Raw genomic sequence first — 26,649 nt, 5'->3', positions numbered from 1 at the left:
ATCAAATGTCACCACATCCCAACACCACCGAGCTGCATGGTGTTGTGGTCACGATTCAATCTATATGATTTCAAACGGAGTTGGATTTGGTGAGGCTGGAGTAACACCAAGTACAATGATGCATTGACATGGAGAGATGTGATTGGTCAAACCCTGTGTGATGTTGGTCGAGCAACCGAACTACTTTCACACATGCTTTGCGTGACCCATTCATGATAGTAGCACATAGCCCAATCAAATATCACCATGTCAGGGCCGCATTGAACTCAGTGTTTCCCCGACGTCACGGAATCAGATTTCATTCATGTGACATTTGGATGCATTTTGTAAACCCCCCGTTTTACCATCTGCTCAACAAAAGAGGCACTGAAAATGCTGACTGGATGAAATCCAATCTGATTGCTTTTAGTTTAGTCTACCAAAAAGGCATGCTTGTAACCTCTTTTTGGAAGAGCATCCAACCCCACCTAACCGCAAACAACCCACCTCTCTCTCTCTCTCTCTCTCTCTCTCTCTCTCTCTCTCTCTCTCTTGTGTACCAGCAAGGTGGGGCCCACCATGTGCACTTACATGCCACTGTTGTGCACAAGCCATAAAACAAAACTACATCTTAAAATGGCATATTTGAAGACATCTGATGGACTGTGTTTATAGTAATTATTGAACTTCAATTCCATAATAGCAAATTGATTACCATGAACTCAAAATTATTCTAGATTAACATACAATGTTTACCAAACAGTTAAATTTTATACAGAACCAAAAGTTTGCTGGAATTAACTGCTAGAGCGACAGGCTCCAGCCTTTCCAACATGGCTATTACTCAACATCAAAACCCTTCTCTTGGAGCTCTGATATGACTTCATTCCGCATGCGTATCCACAGCTTCAGAGCTTCTTGGTCGAATTTCTTCGACTGTAATTTCTTCTGGAAATTATCAGAATCTTTTTCAGATTCTATAAATCCTTTTGGACCAATGGTAGTGCCAAGTGTGCCTCCACTCGCAATGAACTCCTCCACTGCCTCCGTGTCACCCGGATACGGAAATCTCCGCCGCTCATACAGGTGGGCCATCTCTTTCTCTTCCTAAATCCAAAAGTGAGAGAATTTCAAACGACTTCAAGTTAACAGCCATTCTCTTTCAAAAGTCAAAACCAACAGGTTTGATGCCAACTAACAAGAGACAGTTATAGCTCACTACCGTAATAAAATGCTCAAAATGAGAACAAAACAAGAAGGGCCCAATGGCTCGTTATGGGCACACTTTTAACCGTTCTTGATTCCCAGTGTGGAAGGGATGCATCATGCACTACCGTCATATTGTGGTTGACAACGACGCATCAACTCAAAGCTTTGGGGACCTTTGCTAATGTCCCTCCGACACGGAGGGCAATAATGAAATGACTAGATCACTAGTTAATTTTGAAATGTTGCATCGTTATCATCAACATCAGAGCCCTTCTTCCATCAATATAGAGTCGGCCATTAAATGGCACATGAATGAAAGTTTTACAATCAGCGCCCCACCAGACACCAACCTTCCTCTTTTACACCAGTTCTTGGAACCTAAGGTAAACGAGACTTGTATCGACGCCACTCACATGCCGGAGCAGTCCCAATCAGTATTGACCCAACCCAACGATTACATGAAGGCCCCAGAGGGCGATCAAGCAAATTTGGTTCATGGAGGGGCAGTTGCTAGGCAAACTGCTAAGCATGACGATTGTTATACTTTGATAGGGGACATTTTATTGGAACAGTTAAAAAGAAAAACACGGAGTTAGAGGCAAAGTGTCATAATATATGACCACCATGCCACTCCTAACTTCAGCGTCTTGAAGGATTGAAACCATATTTTCTTCTTCTTCCTCTTTGGCAGGGGAGATGGGCTTGATACTTCTTCAAGGGTCAAAAAAAGATCTTCAACTTGACCATTGAGGGAATTATTAAAAGTTTACAACATCTTAACTTGGTTTACATTCATCTAAACTGCATAGCTTATATTAACTGCTACTCTTTCCACCCATGATCTCTTCTCTTTTCCCCCCTTTGTTTCAAGCAACGTAACTTTATTAGCAAAGGTGAAAAAAGTGAGAGAAAAAAATTGCTCAAATGAGTGGAAGCTGCTAACCCCTGTTGGAATGATAATTTAAATCTCATTTGAGAAAGACAACTAGCTATAAACAAAAGGGAGAGAAAAACTTAAGACGAGAAGGAAAAGCCAACAAATAGACCCTCTCATCACTCCCTCTTTCATGAGGGTATCAGCTATCCCATTCACCACCCTCAAAGTGATGGAAAAAACAGATTGACCCAGATAACTAATTTTCTAATCTCAGCAAGGTCATATGCAAGCTTCCAAGGTCCATCTCCGACAATGAGATCCACTTGATAAAAATGCTAGAAACAGACAGCCCCAGTAAAAGAGTCAGCTAGAATCCTCAAACTATAGGAAGGACAAGAGCCGTGCTCAAATGTATCCAACCACACCACATGGCCTGTAAAACGATGTCATAAGGATGCCTTTATCATCTCCTACAACCCCACACAAGCCATGCTCAAGGAAGCTTTTCCTAATACCGACACCAGTCACACCACTAAAACCAAAAGGCCCATCCATCCAAACACAAATCAACTAACCCCTTGGCTTCTCTAAATACTTGAGAAGAAGAAAGGTATATTTCCACCTACAACACTCAAAAAGTTCAAAACACTAGAGTATGGAGGTGGATACTACAACACTTGGATGTGGGTAAGGATAATGAATTTCCATTTGTTGGACGTGAAATCCAGATTTCCTACAATTATGAACTCTTTGGTTCTTGATTATTTAAATTATAGTGAATTCTGCCAATTTCAATAAATTGAACTGGTGATTTAATAGGCAACTATGTTGGATGATGACAATGATGATTATCATCATCATCATAGCCTCATCCCAGCCATTTGGGATCAGCTACATGAATCCTTTTATGCCATTCCACTCTATCAAGGGCCACAACTTCAGTTAGACCATAGGTCATCATGTCTTTTCTTACTACCTCCACCCATGTCCTTTTGGGCCTTCCCCCTACCCTTTAGAGCCTTCAACTTGTACCAACTCACTCACTACTAACTGGTGCAGTTCCTGGTCTCCGTTGCACATGGCCAAGCCATCTAAGTCTACTTTCCCTCATCTTATTACCTACTGGTGCTACTCCCAAATTCCCTTGAATGCGTTCATTTCCAATCTATCATTCCTTTCTTGCCATTCATCCATCTCAACATCCTCATTTCAGCTACACATCCTATGAAAATGTCTGTCCCTTTAACTGCCCAACATTATGTCCCGTAACATGTTAGATGATCATCCTTTAGAAGAAAAAGAAAAGGGTAATCAACCCGCAGTGTATCTGTATCCTGAGAATTTGGACTTTGCAGATTAGCGGAACCCAATCCTTGTCATACTGGTTTCCATACACATTGTAACATAGATTTTTCAGCCACTAGATCTGGTATTCATCCACCATAAATGCTGACATTGAATCCATTTTTTTAGATGGTTCCATTTTATGCTAACAATTAAATGCCCCATGGTTAAGAGGCCCAATAAAGATGGCAAGAAGTGTCTTCGCTACCGCTTCATTTGCATCCTTCAATCACACATGGCTGGAGAGAACCAAGTCTCTCCTCTTGGATCTGCTACTAGTCTGCATATTCCTGACACTTTTGGATTACCAATAGAGCTTCCAACAATAATATCTCTCCTAGTGGAGCTTTTATCAACCTATGGTTTTTCTTTTTCTACCTTCTTCAGCCACAGCTTTCCAAACTATTAATGTTAGGGCTGTCAATCGGCTAGCCCATTGGACTTCCACGCCTACCTCATCATTGGCTGTAATTGGGATTCAATTTTCAGCCCACATGCTGGCTTGTTTTGAAGGCCTGACAAATAAAAGGGATGGAGTTGGGTGCAGCATAAGAACAACAATCACCAAATTTGGAAAAGAATCTTTGTCATGAGATTTTGATTGCTAATTGCTGCATGGTTTTCACCAGTCCTTAAATCTAGGATTTCTTGTTGTATTTTCAAGTTTTCTAAAACCATTTTCAAAGACCAAATCCCAAAGGCTTTGTCTAACACCCTTAATTGGCAGTAAGGATTTCATGTTGCATTTTCAGTGATGTCACTTTCCAGAAGTTCGTTCTTCTTTGCCTGTAGACAATTTAATACACTGGCTTCCTGATTTGATTTAAGAAAAACAACCAAGAATAAACATCACGACATCAAGATTGCATGCAGGTCATCACTAGCCAACAGTCAAGAGTAACAAATGTACATCAGATCCCGTAAAAGTGAAAGACATGCTTGCATGAAAATCGTTTAAGATCACACCATCAACTGATTTCAGAAATAATCAAGAAACCATCATTAGTGTTTGCAACATCATCATCGCATTTGTAACCTTGCCAAGGTATATGGATAAAATACTGATTAAAATACATACCTGCGGAATACCTTATATGAGTAATTGAAAAACCTTCTTTCAAAGCTACAAGTTGTCACATGTTTCTTGTTGCAAATGAAGGAACTATACTAAGCATAATTGAAAAGAAGATAAAACATTCTTACAACCAATGTTTTAAATATCGACGATATCAGCCGATATATCCCACGATATATCTTGTATCCCACCCAGTGTTTGAGTTATCGGCGAGAAATCAATAATATCGCCGATGTTATCGGTGTCGCTAGACCTGCGATACCGAAAACCCAATATTTCGTTTCTCTTCTAGATGTCACTGATATTTTCGATATTATCGGTGAGATTTTCGGATCACTGGCCAAATCAGCCAACTACCCTGTAGATTTTGATAAAATAGGCAAAACAAATGCCGTGTTTTCGGCGACATTAGGCGACGACCCTCTTATTCGGAAAAAAATATAGAAAAAAGAAGAAGAAGAAGAAGAAGAAGAAGCTCTCTTACCTTTTTACTCAAGATCTACCTCAAGGAGTGGCCTTCAGCTGGATTTGGTTGGCCAATTGCGATCAACAGTGCCGGATCTTTCGCAAGAACGAAAAACCTAAAACCATTTTCCCTTCTAATAGAATAGCTTTGAAAGGAAACTAGATTTCTACCTAGGCTTACGGGGATTTGATTTGGGATTTGAAAAAAATCTGAATTTGGGTAGAGATTTTTGAGAGTTTTAACGGAAAAATCATCGAAATCGCCATTGTCGTTGCCGGTTTATCAAAAAAGGGAAGTGGATTGGCTGGTGTACCACACGGTAGCTATATAGCTGCTGTAGGTACGTGTCGTGCACAGACGAGCACTGACGCTCCTCGAGCTCCGGGTAGTAGGAACGGTTCAAAGGAGATTAAAGTTACATGGGCCCCACAGTGATGTATTTATTATATCTACACCGTTCATCTATTTTTTTAGATTATTTTAGAGCATTATCCAGAAAATGAATCATATCCAAAGATCATCTGGACCACACCACAAATAGCAGCGGAGATAATGATTTTCACCGTTAAACAATTCGTTGGGCCCAACATAATGTTCTGTAGGCCCCACCATGATGTATGTGTTGTATCCTCACCGTCCATCTATTTTTCGAGACCATTTTAGAGTATGAGACCAAAAATGAGGTATATCCCAATCTCAAGTGGACCACATTACAAGAAACAGTGTTGAATGAACGTAGACCATTAAAAACTTTTTGGGGCCTATAAAAGTATTGGATCAAGCTAATATTTGTTATTTCCCCTCATCTAGGTCTATATGACCTAATCATATAGATTGGATATCAAATAAACAGTACAGTGGGCCTTAGGAGGATTTTAATGGTGGTTATCCAATCATTATTGTTTTCATGTGGTGTGGTTCATTAGAGATTTGGATCTGACTCATTCTTTGTCTCATACACTAAAATGATATCTTCAAATGGTTGGACGGAATGGATACGAAACATAAACCATGGTGGGGCCACATAACCGCTCGACGTCACTTCAGTGGCAAGTCTCGCTGCTCAACCCGTCATAGCTAATCCGCGTCCCTACGGACTCAGGTGGGTAAATATGTGTCCCGTATTGAGTAAATTATGTGGGGTCCACCGTGATTTACATATTTTATCCACTCTGTCCATCCATTTTAACATATAATTTGAGGGCTTTAGCCCAAAAACTAAGTATACTCCAAATCTCAAGTGGACCTCACCACGGGAAACAGTGTGAATTGAAATTATATTGTCTAAAATTTCATGAGGCCAAAGATATTCTGGATCAATCTGTTATTTGTGTTTTTCCTTCATCCATGTCTTTGTGATCGTATGAACGGGTTGGATGACAAATAAACATCACTGTAGGCCCTACGAAGTTTTCAACTGTGAAGATCATTATTACCATTGTTTCATGTGGTGTGGTCCACTTAAGCTTTGGACCTGCTTCAAATTTCAAAACAACCATTAAAATGAGCTGAAAAAACGGATGGAAGGCGTGGATAACCCACGCACGTTCATGGTGGGCCCAACATATTGGGCAACAATACTACTCTCAACTGCCACGAGATCCGGACAATGATTACGAGCCACCTCGTCATTCTATGTGGGGATGAAATATGGCCAGAAATGTGTATTTTTTTTTGTAATTCATTTACTTTTACATGTCTTAATTGTTATAAGCTTGCATTTGTATTATATAAACTCATTTTGGTTACTATTTGAGTGATTTATTACGACAACGCATGCCTTTTGGCCCTCATTAAATGGAAACTTCTTATTTAATGCATTCTTTTTGCATTTTTTTCATTCCTAAATATGTAAATGTGTATTTAGGCATGTCATGAAGTTTCACTAAAAAATTCCACCATTTTCTCCATGTTTCCCCCTTTTTCCCTGCATTTCCAGTTATCGGCGATAACAATATTATATCTTTATCTCCGGCCAGCGAAACTTGTAGCGATACCGACAATTCGAACACTAATCCCACCTATGCGATACGAAACACACAAGTAATGTCGATATATCCCACATGTTTGATTCGGTAAGCGTTTTCAATTTCTGATCCTCTTTTTTTTTTTTCTTTTTTCTTTTTTTGGAAATTATGTTGAATCGGTGTCAAATGGTTACAAATCCATTGGTTCTTCATGTTTTGCATGAAAAATCATGGAGTTGGAGGTTTGATTTTGATATCCATTAGTTCTCCATGTTCTCTATGATCTCCATGTTTTCTTCAAAATTTTCCTTCAATCAGCTGTCAATTGAGACTAATTTCAAATTTTGAGTGTAAGTGGTCCGATTTGGGGAAAATTCAAAATTTCCCCAATTTCTCTCAAATTGCTTGTAATATTGCACTCCAAACATGAAATCAGGCATGTATGAGGGTTGATCTACTAATTTGTTAAGTCCTCGTCAATTTTCAGAAAATAAAAATTATTTTTAATTAAAATTTAATAAAATATTAGTTTTTTCGAAATTTCCCTTCAATCATTTGTCAATTGAGACTAATTTCAAAGTATTTAAGAGTGTTTGATGAAATGATCATCACATAAACTCTAAATGTTATGCATCCAATTTGAATATATTTGCATTAGTTCGGTCAAATAGCGCATAGCTAAGGACCCTATACATAGGAAACATATTATGTGCACTTCTTTTTTGAAATGTTATGATTTAAAAGTGTGTGTTAAGGTCTTTGTTAACAATCGCTGAAGTTTCATTAAAAAATTCAATCACTTTCCCAATGTTTCCCAAAAAGTGCGATAAATTACCCGATACAAACAATATATCCCATGTGATAACCGATACGTATTTGTATCCCAAGGATGCGATACTTAACATGATACCAATATTTCGAACATTGCTTACAACAAAGGAAATATAAGCTTCACCTTGGGCCGTGGCTTAAGTGTCCACCAACCAAGAGGAGAAGTTTCATCCCACAACCATACAACACCAAAGAGTGAATATGTGCAGAGAAGAGCCTTCCCTATTTGCTTCCAGAAATAGTAATCCTCCTTCCCCAAACCTATTTTCCTGAATCATAAAACAAATAAATACAGTATTCACCATTAACCTACCTTTTTTTTTAAAATCTTTATAATTTTCCATAGATTTGCATTGAAGAGCAATTGAATAAGAGTGGCAAAGCCTTAGAAAAGGAAAGCAAGCATTAATTTGAAACTACACATGGATGCATGCAAACATGTGTGCTCACACGACCCACTCAAAGCTACATGCATGTTACATTGGTAGAATGACATAAATCACATGAGAAGTTTATAATGTCAATTCTGCAAGAACTTGGAAAAGACAGAAAAATAAATAAATGAATACACCAAAGAGATGCTTTCTTCTTATCCGCACCAAAATTATTTGAATATCTATCATTCCTTTTCATGAATTATCACTTTCAAGTCAAATCCTTCTTTTAAGATAAGAATGCATGTATTTAGCAACTAATGATTTTTCCCCTGAAAATTCTATCAACCCGCAAAGAATTTGATTTTCTATCCTGAAAATGGATTATCCACTCTGATTTTCAATTCTCATGTGTATATGAGCAGAATGTAATAGAGCATTTGATTAAGTGCTTTAAGAAACACATTTGAACGTAAAATATTTTCCCATTAATTCATGTTTGTTACTAAAGATTGAGAACTGATGGCCCGCAGGCAAGGTACCCAACTTGTAGTATAGCACCATCTTTCCCACCAACATACCACTTGCATAGAACATCCGTACCATGAAAAAGGTAGTCCCCACCATCAAGATTGCCTGGCATAAAAATGAGGCCAGTCCCATCATCAGATGGGCTTCACTATGGAATCAACAGACAACCAATGGTTTGATTTAACATAGAGGTATGGTCCAGCTATTGAGTGGATCTGCCAAAAATTTTAGGGTGACTTTTACGGTGGGCCTGTCATTTTCATGGTACTAATGCTATACATAAGTCACATGTTGGCAGGAAAGATGGCACAATACCACAACTTGTGGGGCCAATGCCTGTAAGTGATCAGTTCTCCTAAAGATTATACATCTTTCCCACATGATGTAGAAAGATCATACATTAAATGTCTTTCTTTTTTCTTTTTCTTTTTTTTATGAATACATCTCAATTTGGTGCGACCTAGTTATCAAGTCAATGAAATCTCGACACTCAGATTGCAAACATGGACAAGAGTATGCCCACAAGAATATTTGTGTAGATAAGGAGAAATAACTTTTTTAATATCAGACTTCTTCCTACAATACATATGAAAACTCACACTTAGAAATCACTTTAATTGATTTTAGATCTCTCTAATTGATTCAAAACAATCTAATCTACCTAACATAACAACAATTCTAACAATGATATGAGCAAATCTAGAAAACAACCCTCAAAATCTTCAATCATATCTTTAAATCAACCCCATATCATCATCCATCACATCCTCCCATATCTCTCACAAATAATCAATTGTCACTTTTGATATTTAGGCTTAAAATCTATAAATAAACAGTCCAAAATCAGCACATGTTGGGCTCTACAGCTGCTATGGGCCTCCATCATTCCTTTCGAGTTGGAAAGAACTCGACTCCTACGAGTTGGCCGCTTCGCACAAGTGGTAGAGGTTTGGATCCAACCTTTTCAATTCGTCAGCCGTGATCCATGTGTATTTAGAATAGAGCTTATTCTTCCATTTCACCAAGCATTGCTTGTATTGGCCCCATCGAGTGCCAGTAGTCTTCATGCACAACACTTGTTCAACTTTGTCCTTCTTTTTCCTTTAGGAGTTGTTTATCCATGTTGATAATGACTTCATCTTGCATGTCAGACACCTCGTCATGGTACTCAAACAAATCCGCCACATTGAAAGTAGACAAGATCTCTAAATCATTTGGCAACTCCATCTCATAGGCGTTATTAACCAACTTCCTCTTAACTCAGCATGAACCAATCTTCTTAGACTTGAGCTTGTTGCAAGTTTCCCCAGGGAACTTTTCTTTGCAGAGATAAACCACAACTAAGTTACCTTCTTTATATATATCTTCCCCCGTCGATGTTCATTTGTAGAGTCCTTGGTACCCGGTGTTGCTCTCTTTGATCTTCTAATTTATCTGAGCTCGTAAGTCTTGGAAGCGCTTGGTAAAAGCATTGGCACCTTCGCTCACTTGATCTAGTATCGGTAATGGTACTAAATCAGGTACATGATGTCATCTTCTCCCATTTACAATCCTAAATGGGAATTTTTTGGTGGTACAATTTAGGAAGTTGTTGTAGGCAAACTCGGCATGGGTGGAGCCAAGTCCCACTGAGATACATTGCCGCCTACAACACTCCTCAAGAGGTTACCAAGGCACTTGTTGACTACCTTGTTTGGCCATTTGTTTAAGGATGATATGCGCTAGAAATTGAAGCTTGGTCCCCAACCGCTACCATGAAGTATGCCAAAAGTGTCTCACAAACATTGAATCGCGGTCCAAAGTTATTGCTTTTGGTACCCCCTGAAGTCTTATAATTTCTATGAAGAATATGTTGGCAATATGTGTAGCATCCATTGTCCTTTTACATGGAATGAAGTGTGGCCATATTAAAAAAACGGTCCACCACAACGAAAATCGGATTTGCTCCCCTTTGAGTCTTACAAAGACCCCCAAAAAAAATCCACGAAAATGTCCACCCATGGTGCGACTGTACAGGAAGTGGTGCCTAAAGGTCGGTATTCTACACGTGGCCTTTGGAGAGTTGGCATTGGCAACATTGTGCTACAAACCATTTAACGCCATGACGCATACAAGGCCAATAGTATTTTTTTCTCCATCATGACGCATACGAAGTCTAATAGGATCTTCTTTCGTAACAATCTTTCGAGAATGCATTAGTGAGAGCCATTGAATAAATATCTATCATGTGAGATGAATTCACACTTTGGATCTCGATCATCCACACATCTATCGAGCACTTTGGATCTTTCAGTTGATCACACGACTGTCCACACACATCCTCCAAAATCCATCTTTCTTAGGGGTAAATAATGTAGGAACAATAGATGGTGACACGCTTTCCTAATTTAGACCCTACTGCAGCAAGTTAGTAACCTCTCAATGGAGCTCAGCATGTTCAACTCGACTCATTTGGTAGCGCACAAGATTTGATAACTCAAACCCGACACTATATCAATGCAATGTTGAATGTTCCTCATAGGAGGAAGTCCAGTTGGGAGTTCCTCATGCACCAAGTATTCATATTCATGACGGAACTTTTATACAGGAGGTGGAACATCTGAATGTTTTGTGTCTTCTTTGGCAACCCTCACATAAATGATGTCAGCCTCCTTACTTTCCTCTTTAAACTTTATGTACTAAGTGATTTCTAACCCTTATCTTCATCAAATTTGGGTGCCCGAAGATTTTCCATTAGGTGCAATGTGACATTAACACCATCCTCAACAAAAGAATAAGTGTTAGTGAAGGTCAAATGCACCATATCTCATCCCACAACCACGGTCTCCCTAACAAAATGTGGCATGCATCCATGAGGATCTACATCACTTCATACATCATCCCTGTACTTAGATTCAATTTTTATTTTTATTTTTATTTTAAAAAAAAATTTAAAAAGGAAAATTAGCACTTGGAGTTACCAATTTCTCCCCCTTTCTTAAACCAACAAATCTGTTATAGGCATGGATGCTTATGTTCTTTGAGTTTTAATTTATCCACCATTTCTTGTGAGATAATATTCTCATTGCTCCGCCATCTACCAAAATTATGCATATATTCCCACCAGAAGTGCAAGTGGTGTGAAAGATATTGTGTCACAATCATCACCCATCATCAATCACCTGAGGTGTCGATAGCATATTCCTTTGAATAACCAATAAATCGCCTTTATCACCATACACATTGCCGCATCTCCCCAACATGCACCCCATCCTCATATGCATGTTCTTCATATTATGTATCATCTTCAACTTTCGTTTGCATGTAATCGGGGGCATCTTCAACATATTCTCCTTCCTCGGCCAAATTTACTTTAATTATGGATTGATGTTCAGGACAATGAAAAGAACAATGCGCTGGTTGCCCACACTTAAAGCACATGAAAGGAGAGTTGTTCTACCCCGTCATGGGTGTACTAGCCCCCCATCCATAACCACTTCCCCTTGGGTCGAGATTCGGCTTCACTGTTGGACATTGGCCCATCATCCCTCGACCTATGGGAGGTCCTATGGTGCCTTATGTGGAAAGTTAGTACGCTTCTCCATCGTTGATGACATCCTCGTGAGGCACCAAATCATCTCCTAAGTCCCCAGTTAATTATCTTTTCAGCTTTTAATGCAAGTCTATGCATCAGACATCTTAAATACATCTTTGAAAGCCAAGGTTTATGCATCAGACATCTTAAATAAATGCATCAGACTTCATCTAAAATTATTTATGAAGTCTAGGTTAAGACCATTAAGATATCTTAAAACCTTTTGGTCTTCATATGTATGGAACTCAGTGTATTCATTTACAGATTGGTTCCCTTAACATAAATTGTGACATCTTTAATAGACGTCGCAGGCATAAATTGCGAGTAGGAACTTCCCTTTTAATTTCTTTTTCATCTTCTCCCAAGAATTTATTCTCCTTACCTTGACGGATTCATTCGGCTTAGAGATCATCCCACCGTGCTAACGCATGACCAGAAAACTTCATAGCTATCATTTTAACCTTCCGATTGTCCGCAATTTCCTTATACTTGAACAACTTTTCCACATTGCTTAACCAATCGATGAAGTCATCAACATGTGATCAACCACCGAATTCTAGAATTTCTACCTTAATTTCAAGCTCTTTGTCATGTTCTAACAATCAAAGTATTTGACCATTGGTGCCTTCACAAACCAAGGCCACCCGTTATTGGTTAGGACTAGAGGTGGGCATAGGACGACTCAATCCAGCTAACTCGACTTGTTCGACTCGTTCAGATCCAACTCGACCCGAATCGAATGGGTGAGTCAGTCCAAACCAAGTAGGCTTCGCCCAATCCGAAGTCAAACCGAGTCGAGTTCGAGTTACCTAGTAACTCGACCCGAAACTCGATCTGGTTAGACCCGACTCGACTCTGGTTTAGGTGTGTGTGTGTGTGCGTGTGTAACCTAATTTTTATCATCTCTAACCCTACCCACCGCACCTAACCCCGACCCGATCCCAAAATCTTCTACCTCCCTCCCTCATCTTCCTCATCTTCCAAGCCCGGCAACCACCCACCACCATCACCCTACTCCTCCTCCTCCTCTCTCTCTCCTCTCCACTCTCTCGGTATCTCCCTCCCTCATCTCTCAATCCGACTCGGTGCCAACTCGACCCGACTCGGTACTTCTGACCAGATCGGACTTGGTCTGAATCAGTCCAGGCCAGACCGGACTCGGATCGAGTCAGGCATGTTGGACTCAATATCGAATCGGATCGAGTTCGGGTCAGGCCTATTTCAAAACCAGATTGAGTCAAGTCAGCCCTAACTCGGTCCGACTCGACTCGATGCCCAGCTCTAGTTAGGACATTGGTAGGGACTTCCCCCTACGTGTCCATGTGCTCGAACTTCAGTCTCCAGATTCCCTCCATGACGGAGCTCTCCCACATGATTAGTGAGATTGCCTGTTGTATGTCTGAGTCGATATATTAGCTCTGTGAGTGGGCAGATAACTCGGGTTACTTGTGCAAACTTTTCCTATGCTATCCCCTTTGAAGCCATTAGGAGATGATGTAGAGTCGAAAATCTCCAAAGACGACCCACTCTAATACCAAAATAGTGTATCTTGGTTATCGAGTCAATGAGATCTTGAAATTCAGGTCACAAAGAAATGGACAAGAATACACCCACAAGAATATTTGAGAAGAGAGGGAAATTTAACTTTATTGATATCAGACTTCTTCTTACAATACTAAAGAAAACTCGCACTTAGAAAATTTGGAATAACTACCTCCTACACCACTCCTTTTATAAACCTTAAATGAATCTTTAATGAAAATCCCCCCAACTATGAGATTGATTTGAAATCAATCTAATTGATTTCAAATCTGTCTAATCGATTCAAATCTATCTAATCTACGTAAGATGACAACAAGCCTAATAATGGCAAAAGTATATTTAGAAAATAGCCTTCAACATCTTCAATCATATCTTTAAATCAACCCCATATCATCTATCACATCCTTCCATATCTCCTATAAATAGTAAATTGTAGCTTTTGATATTTAGGCCCCAAATCTATAAATAAACGGTCCAAAATCAACACATGTTGAGTCCTACGATGGGCCTTAGACCTGCATCACAATACATTTTGCCATAACATTAATCACAATTCTATGATGCATATAGGCCTCTTTATAAACTTCACCAAAAGGATGTGCACTGAATCCAATCAACACACAGGTCTCTAGACCATGTTTAATGGGTTTGAACAGAAAGGCAAAAATACAGTTTTACACTCTTGATCAATAATAGTCTTGTACTATTATTTCCATTATTTAAAAACGTCCTCAAAATTGTGTTTCCAATGCCAACAAAGCCAAGATCAACATATAAGTAATAATAATGATAGTGGACAAGGTACTTACAATCAACGTTTTCAATAGCGTATACCATAGCATTCACCCCTATATAGCATGTAACGTAAGCTATGTTTCATGTAGCATAACTACATGATGCTTATATCTTTTAATTAAAATAACAGGGGAAAATATGGTACCTGGTAGAAATGAATATTAAGATTACCAAAAATAAAATAAGTCCTTGAAAGAATATGCTTCATTTTTCAAGTAAAAGCATGTTCAAAACAAATTATCAAAAGTCAACCTAATCATATTCAATCCAAAACAAATTAAAAGGTAACAAATAACATAAACAAATATACAAAATTCTTTTTCGCGGCTTTAGTGGGAAAAAATGACACGTAGACAAGTAGCCAAGTATCACTAAATGACTTTTGATAGAAGTCGTGTAAGTTGTAACTAACTGTGGGACTGGATGAATTGGATTCCAAACTACAAAATAGAAAACAATGTGAAGCCACCATAGAGACCAACAACAAAAAAAAAAAGTTAGGCCTATCCAAATATCACATGGGCCAAAAGATAGAAAACAATGCTCAATCACTCAAAAGCCACCATTGTAGTGTGGTGGCCCACATGATGGCTAGACAGGTTGGATGGCATGCCATGCACACCATGGTAGGCCCCACACATCAAATGGTTGCAAAACATGCTTATTCTACGACATTCCATAGAATCTTATCTCCTAAAAAGAAGAAAAATGAAAAAAGCCCTAAATCTACGTCTAAAACAAAATAAAATTCATTACTGAAGATTAAAGGGAAGAACTTACCTCTTTTTAGCTTTACATCAATTTAAAAATAAATAAATAATAATAATAATAATTTTTATAAAAACTTGAGGTCCGCAAACTTTTTTTAGAAGTCCAGAATTGTACAAATGTTAAATAAGGGAAAATCGAGCTTTTCCCTTCTTTGAGCTCCAATGTTCCTCAAATTTTAGCTAAGATATATTCTTGTGGGGCCAATTAAGTCTTTGAATTTGTCTTCAATCATTGTGTGGATTGCAAGAATTAAAAAAAAAGGGCTTTTGAAAGAGGTAATAGGGGTTCGATGAGAGAGGGAATAGTTCCTTAGAAGGTAATTGAAAAAATCTTTGCTTTTATGTGCAACTCTTCAACTGTACACTTGACAGAGTTGTTGTAATTGCCTAATACATATGATTTTAGAGATATGTTCCATCCCCAATAGCCCCAGGCCCCCAGTTTAGATAGTTCAGATAGCTATACACAGTGTTCGCAATATCGATAATATAGGCCGATAATATCGGTATCGCAGCCCAGCGATACGAAACCTACAATATTTCCGTCGGAAGCCTAAAAAATTCCGCAAATTCAGTTATCACACGATATATCGGCCGATATCACGCAATATATCGCAGATTTGATGCGATATCTGCGATATCCTCGATATCCGCACGCATGTTTACCAGAAAATTAAAAAAAAAAAAAAGAAATAGAAAGAAAAAGAGGAAAAATCGGAAAGTACCTGTGGCCATAGCGATTAGAGATTCAGAGGTGGGCCATTCCATCGATTGACGGAGGTAAGTTCGATTTCCCTCCTTTTGCCAATTTTCTTCTATATTTTCTTCGAAATAGGATATCTTGGAGATTCTGGCGAGAAATCGGGTCGGATTGAATGAAATTGAAGAACCCTCTTCCTTCCGAAACCCTCCACTTCCGGAACCCTCGCCGAAATCTAGCTTCCAGAACCCTCGCAGCCATCTTTCATTTCAAAAGGGAGGGAGAGGGACGCGGATTAGGTTTGACGTTTGAAGAGAAATCGGATTGGGTACTTCCGAAAAGAAATCGGATTGGGTACTTCCGAAGAGAAATCGGATCGGGTACTGAGTAACTCGGTACGCTCTTATCGTACTGACTAAACTCTGTTGGGCCCACTGTAAATGTTTGTGGTTTATCCACACCGTCCATCCGTTTTTCCAGATCAGTTTAGTGGTTGATAAAAAATTTGAAGCTTATCCAGAGCTCAAGTGGACCATACCACAGGAAACAGTGGAAATAATGATTTCCACAGTTGAAACCTTTCTAGGCCGATATATGAGGCTTATTTGTCATCCAAACAGTTCATAAGATCACGTTAAACATGGATGAAGGGGAAAAACAAATATAATGTTGATCCAAAACTTTTATAGGCCCCAAGAATTTTTCAACGGTAAACATTCAATTCACACTGTTTCATGTGGTGTGGTCCGTTTTAGCTCTATATACGCTTAGGTTTCGATTTAAGGACCTAAAATTATCTAGTAAAATGGTTGGACGGATTGGATAAAATACATAAATACTACTGGACCCCGCATAGTTTACTCACTACGCTTATCGTACTGAGTTACTCAGTACGCAATCCGCTTCCGTTTGAAGAAATGGGATTGTACTGAGTAAACTCTATTGGGCCCACCTTGATTATATGTGGTCTATCCACACCGTCCATCCATTTTTAAGGATCATTTTAGTCATTGATCCCAAAATTGAAGCATATCCATACCTCAAGTGGACTATACCACAGGAAAGAGTGGAAGTATTGATGTCCACCGTTGATACCTTTCTAAGGCCCCTAAGTGATGTTTATTTGTCATCCAAGATATTCATAAGATCACACAGACAGGGATCTTCCACTTGCAAATGGAAATAAAAAATATCAGCCTGATCTAAAGCTTCTGTGGCCCTCAAGAACTTTACAATGATAGAATTTCAATTCACACTGTTTTTGGTGGTGTGTTCCACTTGCGATTTGGATATGCTTCATTTTTGGGATAGAGCCCTAAAATTATCTAGTAAAATGGATGGAAGGGGTGGATCAAATGTATATATATGATGGTGGGCCCCATAGAGTTTACTCTGTACACTAGGGAAACGGATTGGCTACTCCCCCTGCCACCAGCCAATGGCTAGTGGTCGGTGTTTTGTGGGCCCCACCATAATGTATGTGTTTAATCTATGTCGTCCATATATTTTAATAGATCATTTTATGGTATGGGACCAAGAACGAGGTAAATAACAATCTCAAGTGGACCACATTATAGGAAACGGTGTTGAATGAACTTCGACCATTAAAAACTTTTTGGGGGACATAAGGGTTTTGGATCAAGCTGATCTTTGTTTTTTCCCTTCATCTGAGTCTGTAGGACCTAATCAACAGGTTGGATGTCGAATAAACAGTTCAGTGGGCCTTAAGAGTATTTTAATGGTGGATCTCCAATCACTATTGTTTTCCTGCGGTGTGGTCCACCTGAGATTTATATTCCTCTCATTTTTTAGATGAACCCCTAAAATGATCTTTAAAAATGGATGAACAGAATGGATAAAACACATACATCATGGTGGGGCCTAGAGAGCGCCGACCACCAGCCCCGTGAAACAGGAGTAGCCAATCCGTTCTCATACGCTGGGGAGAGAGTGACGCACACCGTTGAAACCTTCTTAAGGTTCACTGTGATGTTTTTTTTTTTTTTTTGAGATCCAACCTGTTGATAAGTTAAATAAGGGAAAACACAGAGATATCATCTTGATGAAAAACTCTTGTGGCCCTTGGAAGTTTTAAATGATAGGCGTCACTCTTTCCACTGTTTTCTGTGGTGGGGTCCACTCGAGATCTGTATCTGACTCATTCTATGGGTCATGCCCTAAAATGATCTCTTCAAATGGATGGACGGTGTGGATACAAAAAATACATCATGGGCCATGTCCATTTCAACCATCTGAATGGATAGTAAATGTGTTAGCGTATATGGATCAAAAGATCCAAAGGCAGTGGTGCAGATTTATTATTCAGCCCAGAAACAGTGCATCCAAGGGTCCACATTTAATGGGAGCCAAATCAAATGGCCAGGATGATTAATGGGAGAGATTTTTCAGGCTATTTCCCATCCAAGCTGGAGCCCACCACATGAACGATTTGGATCACCATGTACCATCATCTACTAGGCCAAATGTATATCATGCATTCAATTTAAATATAGTTGCATTGGTTTAGTTAAACAACGCATAGCTTAAGACCCTATACAAAGGAAATTTATTATGTGCATTTTTTTTTTTTTTGAGATCTTATGATTTAAAAGTGTGTATTAAGGGCTTTTTTAACAATCCTCAAAGTTTCATTAAAAAATTCAACCATTTTCCCAATGTTTCCCCATGTTTCCCAAAAAGTGCGATAAATTATGCGATACAAACGATATATCCCGTGCAATAACCGATACGTATCTATATCCCAAGGGTGTGATACATGGTGGGATACCGATATTTCGAACATTGGCTATACATTGATGCCGCATGTGAGGAGAGTCACCATCATTTTTAAAAAATGTGCCTAACATAAAAGTATTACAACAAAAAACTTTTTAAGTTTTTAAGCTTTAAAATGCACTTCCATGGTAGCGTATGCTACCTCCCAATACCCTACGCAGTGTTCAAAATATCGGTATCGCATTACGTATCACATCCTTGGGATACAGATACGTATCAGTTATTGCACAGGATATATTGTTAGTATCGAGTAATTTTTGCACTTTTTGGGAAACATGGGAATGGGAAAATGGATGAATTTTTTAATGAAACTTCAGGGATTGTTAAAAAAGACCTTGATACATACTTTTAAATCATAACATCTCAAAAAAGAAGTGCATGATATGTCTCTTGTATAGGGTCCTAAGCCATGCGTTGTCTTACTAAACTAATGCAACTATATTCAAATTGAATGCATAACATCTAGAGTATATGTGATGATTATTTTATCACACTCCTAAATATTCTGAAATTAGTCTCAATTGACAACTAGTTGAAGGGAATTTTTGAAAAAGAAATAGTTTATTAATTTTTAATTAAAATTTTTTTTATTTTTAAAAAATTGACAAGGACTTAACAAATCAGTAGATTAGCCCTCATACATGCTTGATTTCATGTTTGGAGTGCAACATTGCAAGCAATTTAGGAGATATTGGAGAAATTTTGAATTTTCCCCAAATAGGACCACCCGTACTCAATTTTTGAAATTAGAGTGTGTGATCATCATTTCATCAAATTCTCCTAAATACTTTGAAATTGGTCTCAATTAACTACTGGTTGAAGGAAATTTTCGAAAAAAAAAATGGAAAACATGAAGAACCAATGAATTTATAACCATTTGACATTGATTTAATATAATGTCAAAAAAAAAAAAAAGGAGGATCGGAAATTGAAAATGCTCACCGAATCGAACATGTGGGATGTATCAGCACGACTTATGCGTTTCGTATCCCACAGGTGTGACACATAATATATCGGCCGATATCATCAATATTTAAAACATTGACCCTATGTAGCGTATAGCATATGCTATACCCAAAATAGCATACACTAAATGGGAGTTGCGTAGTGTTGTCGTTATGCTACACTATGGGGCTATTTAAAACATTGCGTATAATTGACAAGGGAGCAATCTAGCATGTGCAAAGACACATCCCATATCCAAGACTTTAGACATCTCAAAGATTTCCATCCATCGAACACGCGTTTACGGGCTCCCAATGGGGACATCACGCGCACATGCACACACATCGCCCTCCCTATGCACATACGCAAGGACGGCCCCACCGTCGATCTGGCTTGATGATGACGTCCAGGGAGGGCCTCCTAGTTAGAAAACTGAGTTTTAGTTTGTTGGAGTGGGCCCGATAGTCACGTAAAGCCCATCATGAGTTCTCATGATCGTGGCCCACTAGTCTGATTAATCTCATATTTTAAGTTTTGCTTGTTAATGTTATTTAGAATATCATGGACGGTTTAGCTTTCTTTGATTAGTTTTTATTTTTGTTTACTTCATTGCCAAGTAATAGGCTACGCGCATGGCACGAGTTTTAGGGTATAGGGTTTTCTTATAAATAGGCACCCCTTGTAGCTTTTTGAGGCATTGAAAATTCATAAAAAAAATTCTTGCGTTTTTTTACTCCTCTGAGTTCCTAAGTTGTGGAAATCCAATTGGGCGCGAAGCCTTTCCTTCATCGAAGGGCTAACTATCATGGTGTGAAGCCACATCTATCCCGATTCTCCCCTACCCTCTATCATCCATACTTCTCACCTTCTACACCCATCCTAGCCTCGAATCCATCAGTTTTTGCAGCAGTTCTTCTCCGTACAGCCGATTTTCAAAATCTGGCCCTACAAGAGGGCTGAAACTTCGGCGGAGCACCATGCACAGACTGCGCATCCGATCGACACGAAACTCAGGAGTTTTGAAGCTCTCCCCTGGCCGACCAGAGCCAAGGAAGCGCTTTCCGCATTCGGCGCCCCCTCGCACGTGCGGCCAGGCCCCTGCGCACGTGTGACAGGCCTGGCCCGTTGTCCGGGCGCGGGAACTGTCTCTAGGTTCAGGCTTGGCCCGCTATCCGCGCGTGGGAACTGTCTCCAACTTCAAATTTCCTGCCTATTTTACTCCTCCCATACCTATTTTCCCTAGCCCTAACCCTAGATTGCATTACTTTCAATTTATTTGCCCATTTTCTAATCCTAGGGTTCTCTAAACTGAAACTGGTGAATCCCTTGGATTATGGACTGAGGCCGTGTTTGTTAACGCTGAATTTTTGCACTTAATGCGGAATGGAAAAAATTTTCCGTGTTTAGTGGTGTTTGTTAATGCGTTGTTAACACGGTCCCCTTGCTTGAATGTTTGAAATTTCGTGTGGAATGTAGAAATTTTGTGTGAATGTTTCTGAATTAGTTTGATCTAAAGCCTAAAATCTTGCATATCATAGTTAATTTTCATGTCCTGCATCAGCTCCACTGCAACTCTATTTCAATAAAATGGCCTCATTTCTTTTATCAATCTCAAACTTTTTCTAGAAGAGAGGGAACAATTACAGAAGGGTCAAAAACAACCCAGACTATAGACAAGTCTTCTATCACATTATCTAAAATCTATTCATGGTGTGTCGTAACGGCTATTACACGGCCGTAAAGGCCGTTACGTAAAGGTAACGATGGCAATTGTTACATGTTGCAGGGTCGTAACAACCATTATGGAAAAAATGACATGTAACTGTCGTTACGCCCCCTGTAACAATCATGGAATGGTTTGTTGCGAGGTAGATGCAGGCTTTTGGGTTTTTTGAATAAAAAAAGAGACTGTAAGGGCCATCCACCATTATCATTATAAAATAGCTTGAATCTATAACCTTGTCAGAAATATTAAAGAAGAAGAAGAAAAAATAGAAGAAGAACACCATCCGCAATCTATTTAGCCATGTGGGGAATGTTAAAGAGGAAGAAGAAAACCAGCCTCTAGACAATGATCTTCTTCTCTTGGAGTTAAGAACTTTTAAATATCTTGTTGTCTCTTTTCTTGCAAATCTCCCAACATTCCACTCTTGGGAGCAATCCCCAAAGAATCATGCCCCCTCTTTGGACGGGCCCCTCCCCCTATAAACAATTACATTTCTGAGGGGATCTTAACAAATCCAACTCACTTTGAAAGATTTAGGAAATAGCCATAGATCTTTCCAACAACTCAACAATGGATGAAAAGATGGGGAACAAATCAAAGTATTCTGTGTTAGTAACAGTGGGCGTAATGGTCACCACCGTTACTAATACAAGTATCAGTCAAAACGGCCGATGCAAGAGTGTAATGACCGTTACAACCCCCGTAACGGTTGGGGAAAAAATTGCGCGAAAATTTCTGAAAAAATATCTATAAAATCTAAAATAATGTAAATATTCCAAATCTGTATTCATGTTTTATTTTGAACATGTTTATGGTGGCATAACAGTTCACTCTTTGGTGAGAGTGTTGTATTAGGTTGCCTGGTGAATTTATGAACGTGGTTATGCGTCTCTAATGTTTACACATCACAATCAAGCATTAGAAGTAGCAATTGGAAAAAAAAAATGCATATATACCACTTTTTCCGATTTTTAAAAAAAATGGCCATCGAGGCTTCTATTTGCCCAAATCACTTTAATCTACTATTTCAATTCTAAAAACTATAGAACGAGTGGTCGAAATCTGTTGTAGAATAATCTAGTAAAGTTTTTGGAATGAGAAAAGTGAAAAATGAGAAAAAATGAATTTACATTGAAAGAAAAATTGGTCATTTTTCAACTGTTATGGGGGTAACGGTCGTTATGCCCCGTAACAGCCATTACAACCCCTGTAATGGCCGATACGGTCCAAAAAAATTAACTGCCACGTTTCACCCCCGTATCGCATAATGGTTACGGCTATTACCTATACATATCGGCATTTACGTCTGTATCATAACAAATACGGAACACCTTGGAATAAATTATTCATGGTTCCTCTGCACATGATGCACCCATTCAGAATGGTAAGCCCTCCATGAGTAAGGTGATCCATGGTGAGAGTTTTTGCTGCCACATTGTCCAAACGAATGCTTAGACTCGATGAGTGCAAGGGATGACCAAGAACAAGAGGAAATTATGCTTGAGTAGTCACTACTTGGATAAGATCATGCAGAGAATAGGCTAGAAGGAGCCCATAACAAACTCAAACATCCTTCTCCTACCAAGAATTGAACATCATTCAGGGACTCCATTAAGTGGACAAACTCCTCCGGTTCTTCTTCTTTGAGGTTCCTTTCAAAAGTAATATTTCATTTGATCTTGCCCGCAAGAACTACAAAGCAATCTAGCCACTCCTTTCTCTTATGATGATCAAACATAAGTATCAAGGACACCATCTCACTGAAAACACCACTACTCCCTCTCCTCCTCCTCCTCCTCCTCCTCCTCCTCCTATGTCATTTCTATTTTGTGGAGTTTCAAGGCCACCATCTCACCGAAAACAGATCTCGATTCCATGTCATAGCTCAAGAGAGTAGGTAGACTAAACAATGGAAACTGTTTAATTTGGATACTCACAATAAAAGGGGGATGATTCTCGATTACTCAGCTAATTTGGATACTCCCAATGAAAGGAGGATGATTCTTGATTACACTAGACTTCATCAAATCAGTCTAATCATCACTAGAATTTCCTATATCCTCTCTCCTCCTCTTCTTCCGAAGGGCTATTGGATTTCATATAGCCTGAAAGTCTCCATGATAATTCTGATTTTTTTACGAAGTGTAGAAGAAATAGATTCGTCATCCCATTCCAATATGATAAAGAATCAGAAAAGGAACTAATTCCCTATCCTCGTATCTTTAATAAAATACCCATAAATGGCATTTTACGTAGAAATAGTATTCTTGCATATTCCAGCACTCCCGATACAGAAAAAGTGCAAGAATTACTAACGAGCTGGGTATGAAAAAAAAAAATTGCAATGTTTGATCCAGCATTTGCTAATCCCAACAGATTGTATGTGTAGCACCACCATTTGAAAAATCGTCCAACATGACTCAGTATCATTCAGGTTGTATCAGTTTCTGTCTGATATAAACAAGTCCCCACAACGATACAGGACCTGGTCAGACAAAGTTGGGGCGAGTTGTACAGTTTCAGTCCCCAGCTAGTCGCACTCCAGAACTGCAACTTCAATCCATGCGCGGGGACCCATCTTTTGGTACCCAACCTAGATTGTCCATATGACGGGCTTCAAGGTAGATAAAGGTCCCGAAGAACTGCTCCATCAGAAATAATTGGACCCCACTAAATGGGGACCATTAGTTGCAATTCTCCCTTTTCTTTGGAGGGCTATTCCAAAAGGGGAAATTGGAGCATGAAACACCACTTGAAGGGACCCACTGGTTTAACATCTTAAACTGTTGGAAGATAGGCGGTACCCATATCATTGCTTATCCCAACAAAAAGAAGAAGAAGAATAGGGTGGCCAACTGATAAGGTTCGGTTGTGTACTGGTGTACACATCTCAGCATAGTGACATATCTCATTCTCGGCATTTCTCAGCTAGGGAATTTATCAGCAGATTTTCAAATTTGGACATTCTTTCTCACCATATTATCAGGAAAATCTCAATGAAAAAAATTATTAAACATGTATTATAAATTAATAAATAATTTTAAAATTCTAATTATATAGATGTAAAACAAAGTATATTTAGTGTTAAATTTGCCACAATTTCACAATACAGTCGCGAAAAACTAAAACTGACCGGATTTTGGAAATGTCGTGATATTATCACAACAACGTAGTTTGATAATTTTTTAGAGAAAATATTGAGAGATTTCAAAATCTCAGAGATATTTGTAACAATGGTTCCCCCAGACTTGCCTGAGGGGGTCCAATTTAGGTTTCATTCGGTAAAGGTACGAGCAGTGCATTTGAGGTATGAATCTCGACCCAAATCCAATCAGGGTTGGGACTCTCTTGGGAACCATTAGCTCTTAGGATATATTTCCACCTAACTCTCCCACCCTGCACAAGCCTACAATAGCAGAATTCCATCGAACACCAGTAGGCATGTTTTCAACTTCACCATTTTTCACCTATATACTTAACATAGCATTGCAATCCTCCATGGACATTGGCAGGTGGTCTCTAGCCTCTCCCATATCCCCAATTTTCGCATATCTGTCAATCAATTGCATTTCATGCTGCAAGTTCCTTCAAGAGCATTTCATCAAACAGCCATTGGGCATTCTATCTAACATATGCCCAAATGGGTGTAGTAACAGACAACGCACAACATGTTTCACAGGCATTTTATCAAACACCTGCCAGGCGAGGATTCGTATACCCAATACCCAGTTAAAACTCAAGCAAACCTGTCATGGCGAAAGCATCATTCTCAACACGGATCTTCAACAGTTGCCCATGAATCCATAGGTTAATTAATATACCCAACGGGTACCCTAATTTTAAACGGGTAAGAGGTGGTGTACCGAACCCTCTTGAAATGTTAACAACAGCTACAGAAACAGCAGCAACGATGACAACAACAACAACAACGTAGCAAAGAAGTAGAAAGGATTTTGGCTTACGTCAGGAATTTCTGTGTGCTTGTGAGTTTGGCCATTTAAACCCTGCAACGGTCGCAACGACGCTCTCTCTCTCTCTCTCTCTCTCTCTCTCGTTGAAGAATTATCTACATGCATAAATAGAACAGATCTCGATTTACTGCGAATGCTTCCTGCGCTGGAACCCAGGTGGGGCCCACTGTGATGTTTATGAGAAATCCACCCCGTCCATTTGTTTTGTGAGTTCATTTTAGGACAGTAGGGAAAAAATGAACCGGACCCAACGCTCAAGTGGCCCGAAAACGTGAGAATTGTACATCCACAGTTGAAATATTCGTGGGCCACAAAAGTTTCGAATCATGCTCATATTTTTGTTTACCTCGAGGAGGTTTCAACGGTAAAAATTTCCCTGACCACCTTTTTCCGTTATATCCCGCTCACTTTTGGTGTCAAATCCTAAAATGAGTTAAAAACGGATGGACAGAGTGGATTTCTCACAAACATCACGGTGGGCCCCACCTCAGTTTCCAAGTGCAGGAACTTCATGCAGATGGTCCACGTCCACCAGCACTCACTTTCGGGGGAAAGGATGGCTACTGCCCCTCCTAGCCAATGGCTGGTCTGTAAGACCCGTATCCTAGACCGTACTATTCCGTAGGCTTCCGCGGTCCTCCTAGTCGAATTCCGACGACCCGCCATCTGTTATCAACGTTTGCGAGCGATCATGAGTCGTGTCTCATATATCAGAGTCGACTCAACTCGAAACTTATACCCTTGCCACCGAGCCGTTGGACGCGCCAAGGCGATACCCAGGCCAGGAGATGTGGGGCCACGTTCAGTTCGAGGAAAAATGCCGCGCATTGCAAATCCTAAGAGAACATCACATCAATCTCATCAATCAGGTACACATCACACATTAATGTCAAGTACAACCACCTCTCCTCTAAGTCAACTCTTTCTTACAACAAGTACACACCCTTCACCCATCACCCTCCCTCTCCCCATCACTCACATCACCTCCCTCTCTCTCTTACACCTTTCTCTCATCTCTCTCATTCTCCAAAAAAATAAGCACCCCACGTCTCAACCCTCCATGAGAAAACTTGGTGTGACCCACCTTTCTACCATCTTATCCCACCCTCCATGATAGATCTCAACTATTGAAGTCCATCCATTGGGATTCTAGCATGCATTGGCGGAAGAAGGAAGC

General features: G+C 39.4%; 1 protein-coding gene across 1 annotated transcript; it reads right to left on the bottom strand.

Moving 5' to 3' along the window:
• Nucleotides 1-604: 604 nt before the first annotated feature.
• LOC131242983 (uncharacterized) lies at nt 605-25,454 on the bottom strand. Its single transcript, XM_058242009.1, has 3 exons — nt 25,248-25,454; nt 7,873-8,009; nt 605-1,086 (listed from the first exon to the last, which is right to left on the bottom strand). The coding sequence occupies exons 1-3, from the start codon at nt 25,252-25,254 to the stop codon at nt 820-822; spliced, it is 411 nt and encodes a 136-aa protein (XP_058097992.1). The 5' UTR covers nt 25,255-25,454; the 3' UTR covers nt 605-819.
• Between the last annotated feature and the right edge of the window lie 1,195 nt (nt 25,455-26,649).

This window comes from Magnolia sinica, chromosome 4 (assembly GCF_029962835.1).
Source record: "Magnolia sinica isolate HGM2019 chromosome 4, MsV1, whole genome shotgun sequence".
Lineage (NCBI taxonomy): Eukaryota > Viridiplantae > Streptophyta > Magnoliopsida > Magnoliales > Magnoliaceae > Magnolia > Magnolia sinica.
Note: the sequence above shows the minus strand (reverse complement) of the source record. Positions and strands in the feature narration are given on the sequence as shown.

Coding starts and splice junctions, on each gene's coding strand:
- LOC131242983 (XM_058242009.1), bottom strand. Junction 1,087..7,872: donor CACTTAAGCCACGGCCCAAG/GTGAAGCTTATA, acceptor TTTTGGATTTAG/GAAGAGAAAGAGATGGCCCA.